Source organism: Leucoraja erinacea, chromosome 8 (genome assembly GCF_028641065.1).
Source record: "Leucoraja erinacea ecotype New England chromosome 8, Leri_hhj_1, whole genome shotgun sequence".
Taxonomy (NCBI): Eukaryota; Metazoa; Chordata; class Chondrichthyes; order Rajiformes; family Rajidae; genus Leucoraja; species Leucoraja erinaceus.
The window spans coordinates 2,779,966-2,795,941 of NC_073384.1; the positions used below are offsets into that span (position 1 = coordinate 2,779,966).

At 44.3% G+C, this 15,976-nt stretch overlaps 1 protein-coding gene across 1 annotated transcript in view; it reads right to left on the reverse strand.

Annotated features, from left to right (window-relative positions):
• ehbp1 (EH domain binding protein 1) overlaps positions 1–15,976 on the reverse strand; it is a 373,177-nt gene that overhangs the window by 80,876 nt on the left and 276,325 nt on the right. The window contains exons 17-18 of the mRNA XM_055638879.1: positions 14,368–14,515; positions 3,603–3,704 (exon numbers count right to left, since the gene is read on the reverse strand). Coding sequence (XP_055494854.1) covers positions 3,603–3,704; positions 14,368–14,515 — 250 coding nt within the window. The remainder of the gene's footprint in view (positions 1–3,602; positions 3,705–14,367; positions 14,516–15,976) is intronic.

Consider the following 15,976-nt stretch of genomic DNA (forward strand, 5'->3'; position numbering starts at 1 on the left):
TCACGTCTTCGAGATGGTTCGTCGATGCCAGCCAACTCGTACAGGTGTTCCACCTTTGTCGGCTTCAGGCATCCTGTGCAGGCAGTGTTCAATGCAGAGTCCACCTTGCGTGCATGTTTAGAGCGTCACCAGATGGGGCTTGCATATTCTGTCACTGAGAGACAGAACGCCAGGGCTGCAGTGCAGATTGTTGTTGGGTCACTTCTCAATGAGCTGTTTGCCAATTTTTCGATGACCGTGTTGACCTTTGCCTTGGTTTTCTCATCATGTTCGCGATGTGATAACGTGCGATCGAGGACCACACCTGGGTACTTTGGGGCTTTGCAGTGATCCAACAGGACATCATTCCATCGCACCTGCAGTTGACGTTTCACATCCCCGTTCCGGAGGTGGAAACCTGCGCTTTGCGTTTTTGTTGGGTTTGGGCGCAGGGAGTTGTGTTGGTAGTATGTTGTCATATTCTGCACAGCAGCCTGTGGCTGAAGGCTGAGGATTGCATTGCGATGCATAAGTCATCGGCATACAGAAACAACCTAGTTTTCGGGGAGATGGGTTGGTCAATGGTGTATATATTGAACAACGTTGGGGCAAGGACACTGCCCTGCGGTAGACCATTCAACCGCAGGAGGGGAGGGGTGGCGAGGTTGGTATGTGTGATGCACTGGGTTGCACCACAACTCTTTAATTTGTTGTGGTCTTGGGCACAGATGTTGACCAAACTATGATAGGATGCTTTCCAGGGTGTCTCTGTGCTGACTCAGGTGACTGCACCAGGCAGCAAGTCCTTTGACTTGCTGACATTGAGGGAGAGGTTAGGGTGGGAGATTGCAACCTTCACGTGGTGCGCCCTGTTTCAACAAATGCAATCAACCCAGCGTGCACAATCAAATATCAAATAGAACTAGTTGTCCTACAACTTTAGGCTGTGCACGACGTACACAAGAAGAGGAAGGGAGAGGCTGTTGTCTCGGCACCTTGTTACAAAGCTCTCTACGTCCTTCCTGTATTCTGTCATTGTTCTGGATTCTAGGAATGGCTGGGATGGTGCTGGAGGAGCTGAGGACTTACAACGTGTGATTGACTTGTAGCATTTGCAGCAGTGGGTAATGGCCATGCAAATTGAAAGTGTTTCTGGAATTTGAATACAAGGAGATCAAGGCGATGACGTTCAGGAGAAAATCTTTTTTTTTGGTTTTATATATTATCCTGCTTTCACGAGTTCCAAAGTCTGTCTGCACTAAAATCAGATATGTAGTCCTCTTTCTTGAACCTGTGCAACCCTGTAAGACTAGAGAATATTTTCCATGACAAAGCCCAGGTGGGGTGCACCCAAAATCTACCTGCAAAGCAATGCTGACTGGAGCAAAGATGGGAGGCGAGCAATATCTTCAGGAATCAAAGCTGCCTGACAAAGACTGGATCTGACCAAACAGGAAATTAAGACAATCAGAGAAAATTTGGATAGCAGTAACAGGATCGGTCCGAGTCAGCATGGGTTTACAAAGGGGAAATCATGCTTGACTAATCTTCTGGAATTTTTTGAAGATGTAACTAGGAAAATGGACAAGGGAGAGCCAGTGGATATAGTGTACCTTGACTTTCTGAAAGCATTTGATAAGTTCCCACATAGGAGATTAGTGGGCAAAATTAAGGCACATGGTATTGGGGGTAGAGTGCTGACATAGATAGAGAACTGGTTGGCAGACTGGAAACAAAGAGTCCCTTTCAGAATGGCAGCCAGTGACTAGTGGGGTACCGCAAGGTTCGGTGCTGGGACCGCAGCTATTTACAATATACATCAATGATTTGGATGAAGGAATTCAAAGTAACATTAGCAAATTTACAGATGTCACAAAGCTGGGTGGCAGTGTGAACCATGAGGAGGATGCTATGAGAATGCAGGGTGACTTAGACAGGCTGGGGGAGTGGGCAGATGATGTTTAATACAGATAAATGTGAGGTTATCCACTTTGGTAGCAAAAAAAGGAAGTCAGATTACTATCTAAATGGCATCAAGTTGGGAAAAGAAAAAGTACAATGGGATCTGGGGGTCCTTGTACATCAGTCTATGAAAGTAAGCATGCAGGTACAGCAGGCAGTGAAGAAAGTGAATGGCATGTTGGCCTTTATAACAAGAGGAATCAAATATAGGAGCAAAGAGGTCCTTCTGCAGTTGTACAGAGCCCTAGTGAGACCACAACTGGAGTATTGTGTGCAGTTTTGGTCCCCTAATTTGAGGAAGGACATTCTTGCTATTGAGGGAGTGCAGCGTAGGTTTACAAGGTTAATTCCCGGGGTGGCGGGACTGTCATATGCTGAGAGAATGGAGCAGCTGGGCTTATATACTCTGGAGTTTAGAAGGATGAGAGGATATCTCATTGAAACATATAAGATTGTTAAGGGTTTGGACATGCCAGAGGCAGGAAACATGTTCCTGATGTTGGGGGAGTCCAGAACCAGGGGCCACAGTTTAAGAATAAGGAGTAAGCCATTTAGAATGGACGAGGAAACACTTTTTCTCACAGAGAGTGGTGAGTCTGTGGAATTCTCTGCCTCAGAGGGCGGTGGAGGCAGGTTCTCTTGTTGCTTTCAAGAGAGAGCTAGATAGGGGTCTTAAAAATAGCGGAGTCGGGGGATATGGGGAGAAGGCAGGGTACTGATTGGGGATGATCAGCCATGATCACATTGAATGGCGGTGCTGGCTCGAAGGGCCGAATGTCCTACCCCTGCACATATTGTCTATTGTAAAATAATAGCTGGTATCCTCTGAAGAGGCTCAATTCCAAGTTATTGCAGTGAAACGTTAAAATTGTCTTCAATGTTGCCTACAGGTTCCCAGGGTGCTGTCCTGATCTTCCAACCTACCTCATTGCAGACCTTGTACTTTGATGTTATCTGCACTTTCTGTGATACTGTAATGCTGCCACACTAGATTCTGCACTCTGATATTTGCACTACCTGTTGTAATTGTAAATGGCTTGATTACACTAAGGTAGAGCATGATCTGACTGGAGAGCACGCAAACATACTTTGTCACAGTCTCTTGGTGGACATAACAATAATAAACCATGAGTAGCAGTATGGGAGAAATCTAAGCATCACCCTCTGATTGCCGCTTATGTTGAACATGCATGTCTGATGAAAGTACTGGCAGATCTAGAATAGTTTTACGATTTAGTTACTTGTCAGCACTCCATACGTCACGAGGAATGGGGAAAGGTGGCGATGTACGGAAGAGCGTATGGCACGGTGGATCACTGGCGGCTTGAACGCTCCCTTCTTGCGCCTTTACTTTATGTGAAATATGATGGGAAAAGAGAAAGAAATATACTGCACATATATGACTTTCTTTTTGTAGAAAAGTGAGAACATTTGGACACTGAATTGTTCTGGTATTGTCATGAAATGTTATTTCGACATGATTGATATGATGCACACATACATATTACAGTCTGCATGTTACAGTTCATGGAACCACACACTGAAGACTTGTCTGGAGCTGAAAGTTGTAATGCACACATTATGAAAAATATACACAGCTTGAGCAAGCACCAGACATTGTACTTTCCACAGGTCAAGCAGCACAATATCATTATAATTACCAAAAGAATCAAGGTCAGTGTCATTGTTAGTGTGTTCCTCTCCAGCTCCCAAAATAGAGCATTCATTGCCTTCCTCATTAGTATCTACCCCAGCATAATCATCTGTAGAAACAAGGAAATCAGCTCAGGCAATCACAACACAGTGGGTCATTTCAATATTAGTAACAATGCATGCAAGATTGTTAGACAGTGTTAATGAAGATGCTTCTCGGTCATCTATTCACATAGAATACCTGTACAGAGTATCAGCGAAACAGCTGGCGTCTGTGAGGAATGACAAGCATGGCAGAAGAAGTCTGATAGGAATATACAGATTGGGAGCAGAAATAAACTGCTATTCAAACCTGTTCTGCCATGAATCCGAGTGCAAACTTACAGTAACTTCATATTTCTACTCACCTATCATATTATTTCAACCCCCTGCTTTTCCAGTATCTATCCCTGTATTAATATTATAGAACTTTGCTTCCTTTGAGGTAAGGAACTCCAAAGACGTGACCTGAAAATGTTTTAATACGTAACCCTAACTCCACGATTTAAGAAAGGAGAAAGAGAGAAAACAGGGAATTATAGACCAGTTAACCTTACATCGGTAGTGGGGAAGATGCTTGAGTCAATTATTAAAGATGTTATAGCAGCGCATTTGGAAAGCAGTGGCAGGATCGGTCAAAGTCAGCATGGATTTATGAAGGGGAAATCATGCTTGACTGGAATTTTTTGAGGATGTGACAAGTAGAATGGATAAGGGAGAGCCAGTGGGTGTGGTGTGTCTGGACTTTCAAAAAGCCTTTGACAATAGACAATAGGCAATTGGTGCAGGAGTAGGCCATTTGGTCCTTCAAGTCAGCACCATCATTCAATGTGATCACGGCTGATCATCCAGAATCAGTACCCCGTTCCTGCCTTCTCCCCATGTCCCCTAACTCCTCTATCTTTAAGAGCCCTATCTAGCTCTCTCTTGAAAGTATCCAGAGAACTGGCCTCCACCGCTCTCTGAGGCAGAGAATTCCACTGACTCACAACTCTCTGTGTGAAAAAGTGTTTCCTCATCTCCATTCTAAATGGCTTACCCCTTATTCTTAAACTGTGGCCCCTGGTTCTGGACTCCCCAAACATCGGGAACATGTTTCCTGCCTCTAACGTGTCCAAACCCATAATAGGGTCCCACACAAGAGATTAGTGTGCAAAATTAGAGGACATGGTATTGGGGGTAGGGTATTGACATGGATAGAGACCTGGTTGGCAGACAGGAAGCAAAGAGTAGGAATTAATGGGTCCTTTTCAGAATGGCAGGTAGTGACTACTGGGGTGCCACAAGGCTCGGTGCTGAGACCACAGTTATTTACAATATATATTGACGATTTAGACAAGGGAATTAAACGTGACATCTCCAAGTTTGCGGATGACACTAAGCTGTGTGGCAGTGTGAGCTGCGAGGAGGATACTTTGAGGCTGCATGGTGACTTGGATAGTTGGTTGGCATGGCAGATGCAGTATAATGTGGATAAATGTTAAGTTATCCACTTTGGTGGCAAGAACAGGAAGGCAGATTATTATCTGCATGGTTAGGACGTGTAGGAAAGAATTGCAGATTTAAATCAAAGGCAGACACAAAATGCTGGAGTAACTCAGCGGGACAGGCAGCATCTCTGGAAAGAAGGAATGGGTGACGTTTTGGGTCGAGACCCTTCATCAGTCTCGACCCGAAACGTCACCCATTCCTTGTCTCCAGAGATGTTGCCTGTCCCGCTGAGTTACTCCAGCATTTTGTGTCTATTATCTGAATGGTTTCAGATTAGGAAAAGGGGAGGTGCAAGCATGCAGGTACAGCAGGCAGTGAAGAAAGCTAATGGCATGTTGGCCTTAATTGCCAGAGGATTTGAGTTTAGGAGCAAGGAGGTGCTACTGCAGTTATACAGGGCCCTGGTGAGACCATACCTGGAGTATCGTGTGCAATTTTGGTCTCCTAATTTGAGGAAGTACATTATTGCTATTGAGGGAGTGCAACGTAGGATCACCATTTTAATTCCCAGGATGGTGGGACTGACATATGATGAAAGAATTGGTCGACTGGGCTTGGATTCACTGAAATTTAGAAGGATGAGAGGGGATCTTTGAAACATATAAAATTCTTAAAGGTTTGGACAGGTTAGATGCTGGAAAAATGTTTCCGATGTTGGGGGAGTCCAGAACCAGGGGTCACAGTTTAAGTATAAGGGGTAGGCCATTTAGCACTGATATGAGGCAAAACATTTTCACCCAAAGAGTTGTGAATCTGTGGAATTCTCTGCCACAGGAGGCAGTGGAGGCTCATTCACTGGATGTTTTCAAGAGAGAGTTAGATTTAGTTCTTAGGGCTAAAGGAATCAAGGGATATGGGGAAAAATCATGAACGGGGTACTGATTTTAGATGATCAGCCATGATCATATTGAATGGCGGTGCTGGCTCGAAGGGCCGAATGGCCTACTGCACCTATTTTTCTATGTTCTGTTTCTAACCCCTTACTTGTAAAGATAATCTCTGATATAAACATTGATACCTGCAAAAGGCAACAATGCATCCACTGCATCGGTACTGCCCATACAGTTCTATGAACTGCAGAAGATACCTGTACAATTATATACAAATAATGGAATGATCATAACCAGTGGAAGGTTAGTGAGTACAGCTCAAGATGCTATTGCAGGCCTCTGTTTCTTGGCATGCAGCTGTGCAGCTCGTCTCTCTGTCCATGGACAAGCAGGAGGCTCGAGAGATTTTGCACAAATGCAGAGTGGCGGTGACTGTCCAGTCCGTGCATGGTCAGGAAGTAAAAGCTCCATGGCAATAGCAACCAGCGATGGATGCCCTGACATTGATAAAGGTATTACTGGATCCTGATAGGTAATAATGTCAAGAAGACCTGTAGAATTATAATGTACAAAAGATCTATCAATCCTAAGCAAACGGGTAGCAGTTAGAAAGATTCAGTCTTAAAAGAAAAATCTGAACAGTCAAAACAGTATCCAACAGGTTGGGATTACTGCCTGTATTCAAGATTCACTTGTGAGTGGAGGAACTATTCCAATTTAAATACTGGATGAATGGGGAGAATAATCTCAGCAAAACTAAAACAACAAAAAACAGCAAAGGAGGGCCAATGGATCAGGAAAGGAAAAACTGATCTGAGTGCAGTCTGGCAAGAAACATAGACAGGCTTTGGAAGTTTCTATAGATAAGAAAAAGGAAACAAAATTGGTTGAAATTAATATTGTGGAATAAGGGAATAATATCCAACATTGCTGCGCCCTCTGGGGCACCGGGGAGATGGCAACCCTACCGGCAATCTGTTCGTTTTTTCTTCCTTTTTGTTATTTTTTAGTGCGTTAAGAGTTTGTTTTAACGTTCTTCGGTATGTTTTATGTGGGGGGAGGGGATCGGGGGAAACTTTTTTTTCAAGTTCTTACCTTCCCGGAGGTGTGATTACTTTTCGGATCACATTCTCCGGGCGCTCTGCAGCCTACCATCACTGGAGCTGGAAGCCTCCTCGGACTGTCGTGAGCCTCACCTTGGGGCGCGGACTTAACATCGGAGCGGATACCTTGCCTGGGATCGCGACCACCGCAGAATCACCATCAAGGGCTCGCAGTCTCGGGAGAGGCTAATCGGGAGCTCCAACGTCGCGGGAGGTTCGACCAGCTCCGACGCGAGGTTCGAACACCTAGTGCAGGGGAGCTGACATCGCCCCCGATGCGGGAGCAGATTGCCTCGATGCAGAGGGCGGAACACCGCCGGCTACGGGAGTCAAGATCATCCCGTCAACGGAGGGCTCGTAGCCCCCGACCGCGGAGGAACAAAAGGAAGGACTTGAACTTTATTTCACCTTCCATCACAGTGAGGCATGTGTAGGAGTCGCTATGGTGGATGTTCATGTTAAAATGTGTTTTTGAGTGACCTGTTGCTTTAATTTGTATTACTGACCTGGACAATGAAATTCCTCGTATGTTGCAAAACATACTTGGCGAATAAAGTGGGATTCTGATTCTGATATCAGGGATGGAGAATTATAGGCAAAGTGTGAGTAAGGAGCACAAATAATTTAAAATAAATGTTGGGAAAGGGAATGGAAATTCCTTGTGTGTCTATAATATGTCCATGTTTGCTGGTGATACAAAGGTGGGTGGATGTGAGAAGGATGCAAAGAAAGGCTTCAGGGAATTAGAGAAGGTTTTGCCAATGGGAGAGGATATGCAAGGTGGAATATAATGAGAAGATAATAGCAGGTTATTTACATTGTAAAATAGAGAAGCAGAGAATTGTTATTAAATGGCGAGAGTTTGGAAGGTGTTGCTGCTCAGAGACATGTCTTGGCACATGAATCATTGACAGCTCATATGGAGGCCTTTACTGCATGAGGATTTGAGTACAAAGTAGTCAACTTGCCCCAATGCTGGAGACTTCAGTTATATAAAGAGGCAAGAGTGGACGTTGGGCCGCTGGAGAATGATGCAGAAAAAGTGATAATGGGGAATAATGAAATGGCAGAGGAGTTGAATAACTGTTTCGCATTAGTGGAAGACACAAGCAACGTGCTTGTAATTCAAGAGTCAGTGAATGGAAGTTATTGGAGTGGGTGTTACTAGGGAGAAGGTGTTTGGGAAGCTGAAAGGGCTGAAGGTGGATAAGTCACCTGGGCCAGATGGACTGCACCCTATGGTTCTGAAAGAGGTGGCTTTAGAGATTGTGGGGGCATTAATAGTGATATTTCAGGAATCACTAGAGACAGGAGAGGTCCTAGTTGATTGAAACATTGCCAATATTACCCCGCTGCACAAGAAGGAAGCAAAGCAGAATAGTGGGAACAGCTGAGCTCTTCTATCTGTAAAATATGGATTATGTATGTGGATGTGGCTTCAAAAATAAAATTAGTTAATGTTGAGTATATATATTGTTTTGAAAAATGCAGGAAGGGCTACTATGATCAGTGTGGCCAATGTTGCGTTTCTAAATTCTAAAGAGGGGGAAAACAGTTGAAAAGTAGAGGCAAAGCACAGGCAGGCTTAACTCAGAACTCCTGTGGATTTTGAAGAAACAACAACAAAGTGAAGCAGGAAAAAGGACTGATTGGCTCTAGCCCGAGTGGGAGGAGAGTTAGAAGTGAGTCAGAGGGGGAAAACAGTTGAAAACTGAGGAATTTGGTTTGTAAATTGGTAAATTGGTAAATTAGGCAATTTATCAGTCAATATAAGCAAGACGGCTCTTAGGGAGCGGCCTTGTGAGTAAAGTGCGAGTCTTTGGCTCGAGATTCTTCGGCGAGGAGGCTACACATAAAGCTCGAGAGGACGGAACGCGGTGAACACGTCAGGGCAGACGAGACAGTGTGAGGCTTGCAGAATGTGGGAGCCCAGGGACACGGATGGAGCCTCTGGCTGCTACAACTGTGGCACGTGCGTTCAGCTTCAGCTGCTAAAGGACCATGTTGAGGTTGAGGTTGTCACGCCGAGGATAAGGGAAGAACCAAGGTGTGTGACAGAGAAAAAGGATGGAAATCGTGGAGTGCAGAAGACTCGGGTGGCTGTGCCTAATTAAAACAGGTACGCCCTCTTGAGGGACGATGTTTCCAGTCCAAGCGGCAGACACGTCGGTGGCTCCAATCCTAGAGATGGAACTCGACCGGCGAGCGGACGTCGGGCAGAGCCCTAGTGGTGGGTGACTCCATTGTCCGAGGAGCAGACAGGAGACTGTGGCGGCAGACGAGACGCGAGGATGGCCTGTTGCCTCCCTGGTGCCAGGGTCCAGGATGTCACAAGCCGATTTCTGAACATTTGAGAGAGAGAAGGTGAACAGCCGGCAGTAGTTGTGCACGTAGGCACAAACGACATTGGGAAGAAGAGGAAGGAGGTTCTCCAACATGAGTTCAGAGAGTTTGGAAGAAGACTGAAATGCCGGACTTCTAGGGCGGTTATCTCTGGATTACTTCCAGTACCTCGTGCTGGTGAGGACAGGAACAGGGAGATAGGGGGTCTGAATATGTGGCTGAGGGGCTGGTGCAGGGAGCAAGGATTTAGATTTATAGACCACTGGGGTCTCTTCTGGGGCAGGGGTGACCTGTACAAAAAGGATGGGTTACACCTTAACTGGAGGGGGACCGACATTCTGGCAGGCAGGTTTGCTAGGGCTACACGTGTGGATTTAAACTAAATAATGGGGGGGGAGGGATTGACAAATTGGGAGTATAAAGATGGAGTTGAAGGGGAAGTGGCTACAGGAATAATTACAAAAGATTCTCGAATTAATGGGAAGGAAAGCTTGAGAATGGACAACAGAGTACGGTCAGAGACAATTGCGAGGGGGGAAGTGAATACGGAGGTCAAAGTGTTGTATATGAATGTGTGAAGTATAAGGAATAAAGTGGACGAGCTTGAGGCTCAGTTAGAAACTGGAAAGTATGATGTTGTGGGAATTACAGAGACATGGCTGCAAGAGGGCCAGGGCTGGGAACTGAATATTCAAGGGTATACCTCCTATCAAAAAGACAGACAGGTGGGCAGAGGAGGTGGGGTTGCCCTGTTGGTGAGGAATGAAATTCAGTCCCTTGCAAGAGGTGACATTGAAACAGGAGATGTGGAGTCAATATGGCTAGAACTAAGGAATTGTAAGGGTAAAAATACCTTAATGGGATTAATCTACAGGCCCACAAACAGTAGCCTTACATAGGGCACAAGTTGAATCAGGAGTTAAAATTGGCATGTAGTAAAAGTAATGCTGTGGTTGTTATGGGAGATTTCAACATGCAGGTAGACTGGGAAAACCAGGTTGGTACTGGACCCCAAGAAAGGGACTTTGTAGAGTGCCTTTGTGATGGATTCTTAGAACAGCTTGTATTGGAGCCTACCAGGGATCAGGCAATTCTGGATTTAATGTTATGTAATGAACCAGATTTGATAAAGGACCTCGAGGTTAATGAGCCATTAGGAGGCAGTGACCATAATATGGTCAGGTTTAATCTACAATTGGAGAGGGAGAAGAGTAGATCGGAGGTGTCAGTGTTGCAGTTGAATAAAGGGGACTATGGGGCCATGAGGGAGGAGCTGGCCAAAGTTGACTGGAAAGATACACTAGCAGGGATGACAGTGGAACAAAAATGACAGGTGTTTCTAGGAATAATACAGAAGGTGCAGGATCAGTTCATTCCTAAGAGGAAGAAAGATTCCAAGGGGAGAAAGGGGCGACCGTGGCTGACAAGGGAAGTCAGGGACAGTATAAAAATCAAAGCGAAGAAGTACAACATAGTGAAGATGAGCGGGAAGCAAGAGGATTGGGTAATGTTTAAATAAGATAATCAAAAAGACAATACGGGAAGAAAAGATGAGGTACGAAGGTAAGCTAGCCAAGAATATAAAGGAGGATAGTAAAAACTGAAGAGGAAAAAATTTGGACCCTTGAAGACTGAAAAAGGTGAATTTATTATGGGGAACAAGGAAATGGGAGATGAGTTGAACAGGTACTTTGGATCTGTCTTCACTAAGGAGGAACTGAAGGAAATCCACATTAGGCAGGAAATGATGTTGGATAGACTGATGGGACTGAAGGCTGATAAATCCCCAGGGTGTGATGGTCTGCACCCCAGGGTACTTAAGGAAGTGGCTCTAGAAATCGTGGGATGCATTGGTGATAATTTTCCAATGTTCTATAGGCTCAGGATCAGTTCCTGTGGATTGGAGGGTAGCTAATGTTATCCCACTTTTTAAGAAAGGCGGGAGAGAGAAAACGGGGAATTATAGACCAGTTAGCCTGACATTGGTGGTGGGGAAAATGCTGGAGTCAATTATAAATGATGAGATAGCCGCACATTTGGATAGCAGTAACGAGTCAGCATGGATTTACAAAGGAGAAATCATGCTTGACTAATCTTCTGGATTTTTTTGAAGATGTACTAGGACCAGGGAGAGCCAGTAGATGCAGTGTACCTGGACTTTCAGAAAGCATTTGATAAGGTCCCACATAGGAGATTAGTGGGCAAAATTAGGGCACATGGTATTGGGGGTAGAGTGCTGACATGGATAGAGAAGTGGTTGGCAGACAGGAAACTAAGAGTAGGGATTAACGGGTCCCTTTCAGAATGGCAGGCAGTGACTAGTGGAGTACCGCAAGGCTTGGTGCTGGCACCGCAGCTATTTACAATATACATCAATGATTTGGATGAAGGGATTCAATGTAACATTAGCAAATTTACAGATGACACAAAGCTGGGTGGCAGTGTGAACTGTGAGGAGGATGCTATGAGAATGCAGGGTGACTTGGACAGCTTGGGGTAGTGGGCAGATGCATGGTAGATGAAGTTTAATGTGGATAAATGTGAGGTTATCCACTTCGGTGGCAAAAACAGGAAGGCAGATTACTATCTAAAAGGCATCAAGTTGGGAAAAAGGGTAGTACAACGGGATCTGGGGGTCCTTGTACATCAATGAAAGTAAGCATGCAGGTACAGCAGGCAGTGAAGAAAGGGATTGGCATGTTGGCCTTTATAACAAGTCAAATCGAATATAGGAGCAAAGAGGTCCTTCTGCAATTGTACAGAGCCCTAGCGAGACCATACCTGGAGTAATGTGTGCAGTTTTGGTCCCCTAATTTGGGGATGGACATTCTTGCTATTGAGGGAGTGCAGCGTAGGTTTACAAGGTTAATTCCCAGGATGGCGGGACTGTCATATGCTGAGAGAATGGAGCAGCTGGGCTTGTACACTCTGGAGTTTAGAAGGATGAGAGGGGATCTCATTGAAACATATAAGATTGTTAAGGGCTTGGACACACTAGAGGCAGGAAACATGTTCCCGATGTTGGGGGAGTCCAGAACCAGGGGCCACAGTTTTAGAATAAGGAGTAAGCCATTTAGAACGGAGACGAGGAAACACTTTTTCTCACAGAGAGTGGTGAGTCTGTGGAACTCCCTGCCTCAGAGGGCGGTGGAGGCAGGTTCTCTGGATGCTTTCAAGAGAGCTAGATAGGGCTCTTAAAAATAGCGGAGTCAGGGGATATGGGGAGAAGGCAGGAACGAGGTACTGATTATGGAAGATCAGCCATGTTCACATTGAATGGCGGTGCTGGCTCGAAGGACCAAATGGCCTGCTCCTGCACCTATTGTCTATTGTCTAAATTCACATCCCATCCCAATCATTCTCCCCAGTAGATGTTGACAAACATAATTAGAGCAAAACTTGATTGCAACACCCAACTACTTTCAATCTTCTTATTCAGTTAAAACAAGTACTGATGTAGCCAACCTTCCGTTTAACTGGAATACAGGCCATTTGGCAACCTTGATTATGTGCTGCCTCCAGTCAGACGCCGGAGATATTTGACACGACATGGGCTTAATATAGGACAATTCCCCTTGTATATAAATAGCAGAACCAAGTATCCTTTGGAAAAATTGAGCAAAGCAGGCTTACGTTGAAGGACGTGGCCAAGTAAACAGCTGGCAGTAAAGAGGTAAGTAAATATTAAGTAGCTGTTTCCCCCAACACAGGGCAAAGGGATAGTTGGTGACACAGGAGACTGCAGATGCTGGAATCCTCAGCAAAACAGATGCTGGAAGAACTCAGTGGGAATAGAGAGATGATGTGCTTAGGGTCCGGATTTAGATTCAGAAGTGATGAGAGCATGCCAGAACCAGCACCAGGAACACCACATCAAGCAGTATAGGAGGATGTGTGTGCCAACCATAAAGTACAATAGGCAAAGGACAGTACTGATGAATCCCTTCACTAATGGATCCGATCTGTTGATGTTGTTGTCTGTAACCTGGCCATAAATAGTGGGGAATAATTAGCAGCTGACAACAGATGAGAGGAGGTTCCAGTGAACATCCTCAGATTCAATGGTAGATGTGGCCATGTACGCGTTACAACGACCACATTGAAGTATTTGCCATGATCTTAGTTGGAAATAGTGCACAATTGAGCCTTTTCACTTCTTTCCTAGATCCTCACTGTGTTCAGTCAATGTCATATCAACTAGAGTTAAAGGCACTTGGTAAAACAAAAGCTGTGGAATCAGATCCCAACCCAGCTTCCGTACTAAAGACATGCATTCCAGGACAAGTCATGTCTTTAGCCGAGCTGTGCCACTGAAGTACCTGCACCCTATGTAATATGGAACATTGCTCAGCTATGTCCTGTCCACAAATCCCACTTGTTCATGATCACCCTACCTATCTGCTCTCAATCACGAGCACAATCATCAAAGGTGTTGTTGGCAGAGGCACGCAGTGGCAACCTGCTTTCTGATGCTCAGCTTACCTTTGGCCCCAGTCCTCGCACCACCCTTCACCCAAACAGACACCAAAGAGATAAATTCCAAAGCTGCGGAGAAGCAAGATTGACTGCCCTTGACATCAAGCAGCATTTGACTAACTGTGGCTTGTAGTACCATTGAAGTCAATGTGCATCAAGGGTGAAGTCACTCACTGCACAGCGGAAGCTGGTTGTGGTGCCACAGATGATTTTTCTTGATCCAAGGACATTGGAGGAATTGCTGGGAGCAATGTCCTGGTCCAAGCATCTTCAGCTTCATTCAGAAGGAACATTTATGCTGATGATTACATAATCTTCCATTCTATTTACAACTCCTTAGAAATTAAAATGCTGCCTACCCCGATTTGAACACCATCCCATCTAATATTGGGACAAGATATCATTTCTTTAGTTCATGTGATGGCAGGGAGATATGATAAAATGAAATTACTGGTGACTGGATGAGATGTTGCACATAGGATGTTACTAACCTCCAATAGGCTTTGATCTTTCCCGCAACCTCTCTGTAAACGGTTCATTGTAACACGTGAGATCGGACATCTTTACACCAGATCGAGCTTCTGCGATTAACTGACGAGCTCTCTCTCTCAGCTGCCGTCGTCGCTCTTGGTCTTGATGCTGTAAGGTATTGAACAGCTGCCGTCACTGTCATTGGCACAAACATCATTCCACAATTGATCACCGATATACTGTCAAAATGCTGCTGCAGGCAGCAACAGTTTCATCGTGGAGAAGCCAGATAATCTAACCATAAACTGTTCTGATGGAACAAAGTATGCAAAGGATTAATTAATGTCAATGAAGTGGAATTAAAATGTAAAAATATTACATTTTAAAGTACTTCATTGACATTAATTAATCCTTTACACCTTTTGTCATGATTAACAACAGAGCAACTCCTGCCTATTACAATAGTATGACCATGTTACACAGCTTCTCACTCTAAAGTAACTAAACTAAACTGCAATATCTACCAGCAATATTCATCACAGATGACGCATGATTAGCTGAGTTCTGTATCTGTACTGTTTCACATTCCAGTCTGTTTTATTTAATTTGTTTCTCATATTATCAAATTCTATTACTGTTCTATATCACGTTAATTAAACATGGTTTTGTCAATTCTTTAACTAGGTGAACATGAGCAGATATGTTCACACCTACTACAGCACTCGTGAACAAGTCCACGCGCTGTGCAGGAGGGTCGGGGCAGTCCCCTATGTTCATTTCACAACAATAAAGGCAGCTGACAAAGTAATTTCATCATATATTAATAAAATAATAAGTAGCAATCTAATGTAGAATCATGATCTGAATTAGTCGCTAGATTTAACCTTTAGATTTTGTAACAAAGACCAATTACATTAGAAGAATTGCCAATTACGAGACGTATTTGATAGGGTTTATATGACTGGTGTTATACCAATTAGAGGTGATCTCCTTGAAAGGCAAGATGCTGAGAGTAATAGGGAATTCAGAAGCATGTAGGATGCGTTCACCAGCAGGGGAAAGAGAGGTTGTTGTCTTTCAATAACAGGCAAGTCGTTTGGAGTGAAACATTTGCCATTGAGGTTTTTAAATCTTTATAATTTGTGATTGGAGAGGAGAGTTCTGTCATTGTCTCTTGTGTATTGTGCAAGTTCAAAATCGAGAGGGATGGATTTTTGGAAAGTAAAGAAATTAAGAGATTTACAGACCAGAATGAAAGACATTTAGATGAGGAATCATGAGTCTCAAGACCTGTATGAACTATTTCAGGTTCAATTTATAATCTCAGACAAAGTCAGGTGCATATAGGAGCAAACAGAGGCACCATGTGGAAACAAGACAGTGGATGCTGGTGCACTACATGTCGGGGCACGGGATCAGGAATGTACTCGCATCCTTTTACACTTACTTTCAATTCTTGTTCTTATTCTTTCTTCAATCCAAATGAAGCCACGGCATACTTGTTTCTCTTTTCTACAGGAATCTTGCCACCTAATCTTTCTAACTAATGTAAATGCTGGAAATAAATCAGGTCATTTCTTAAGAAATGCCATTGACCTCAAAGAGTAAATCTCTTCCTCAATGCAAATC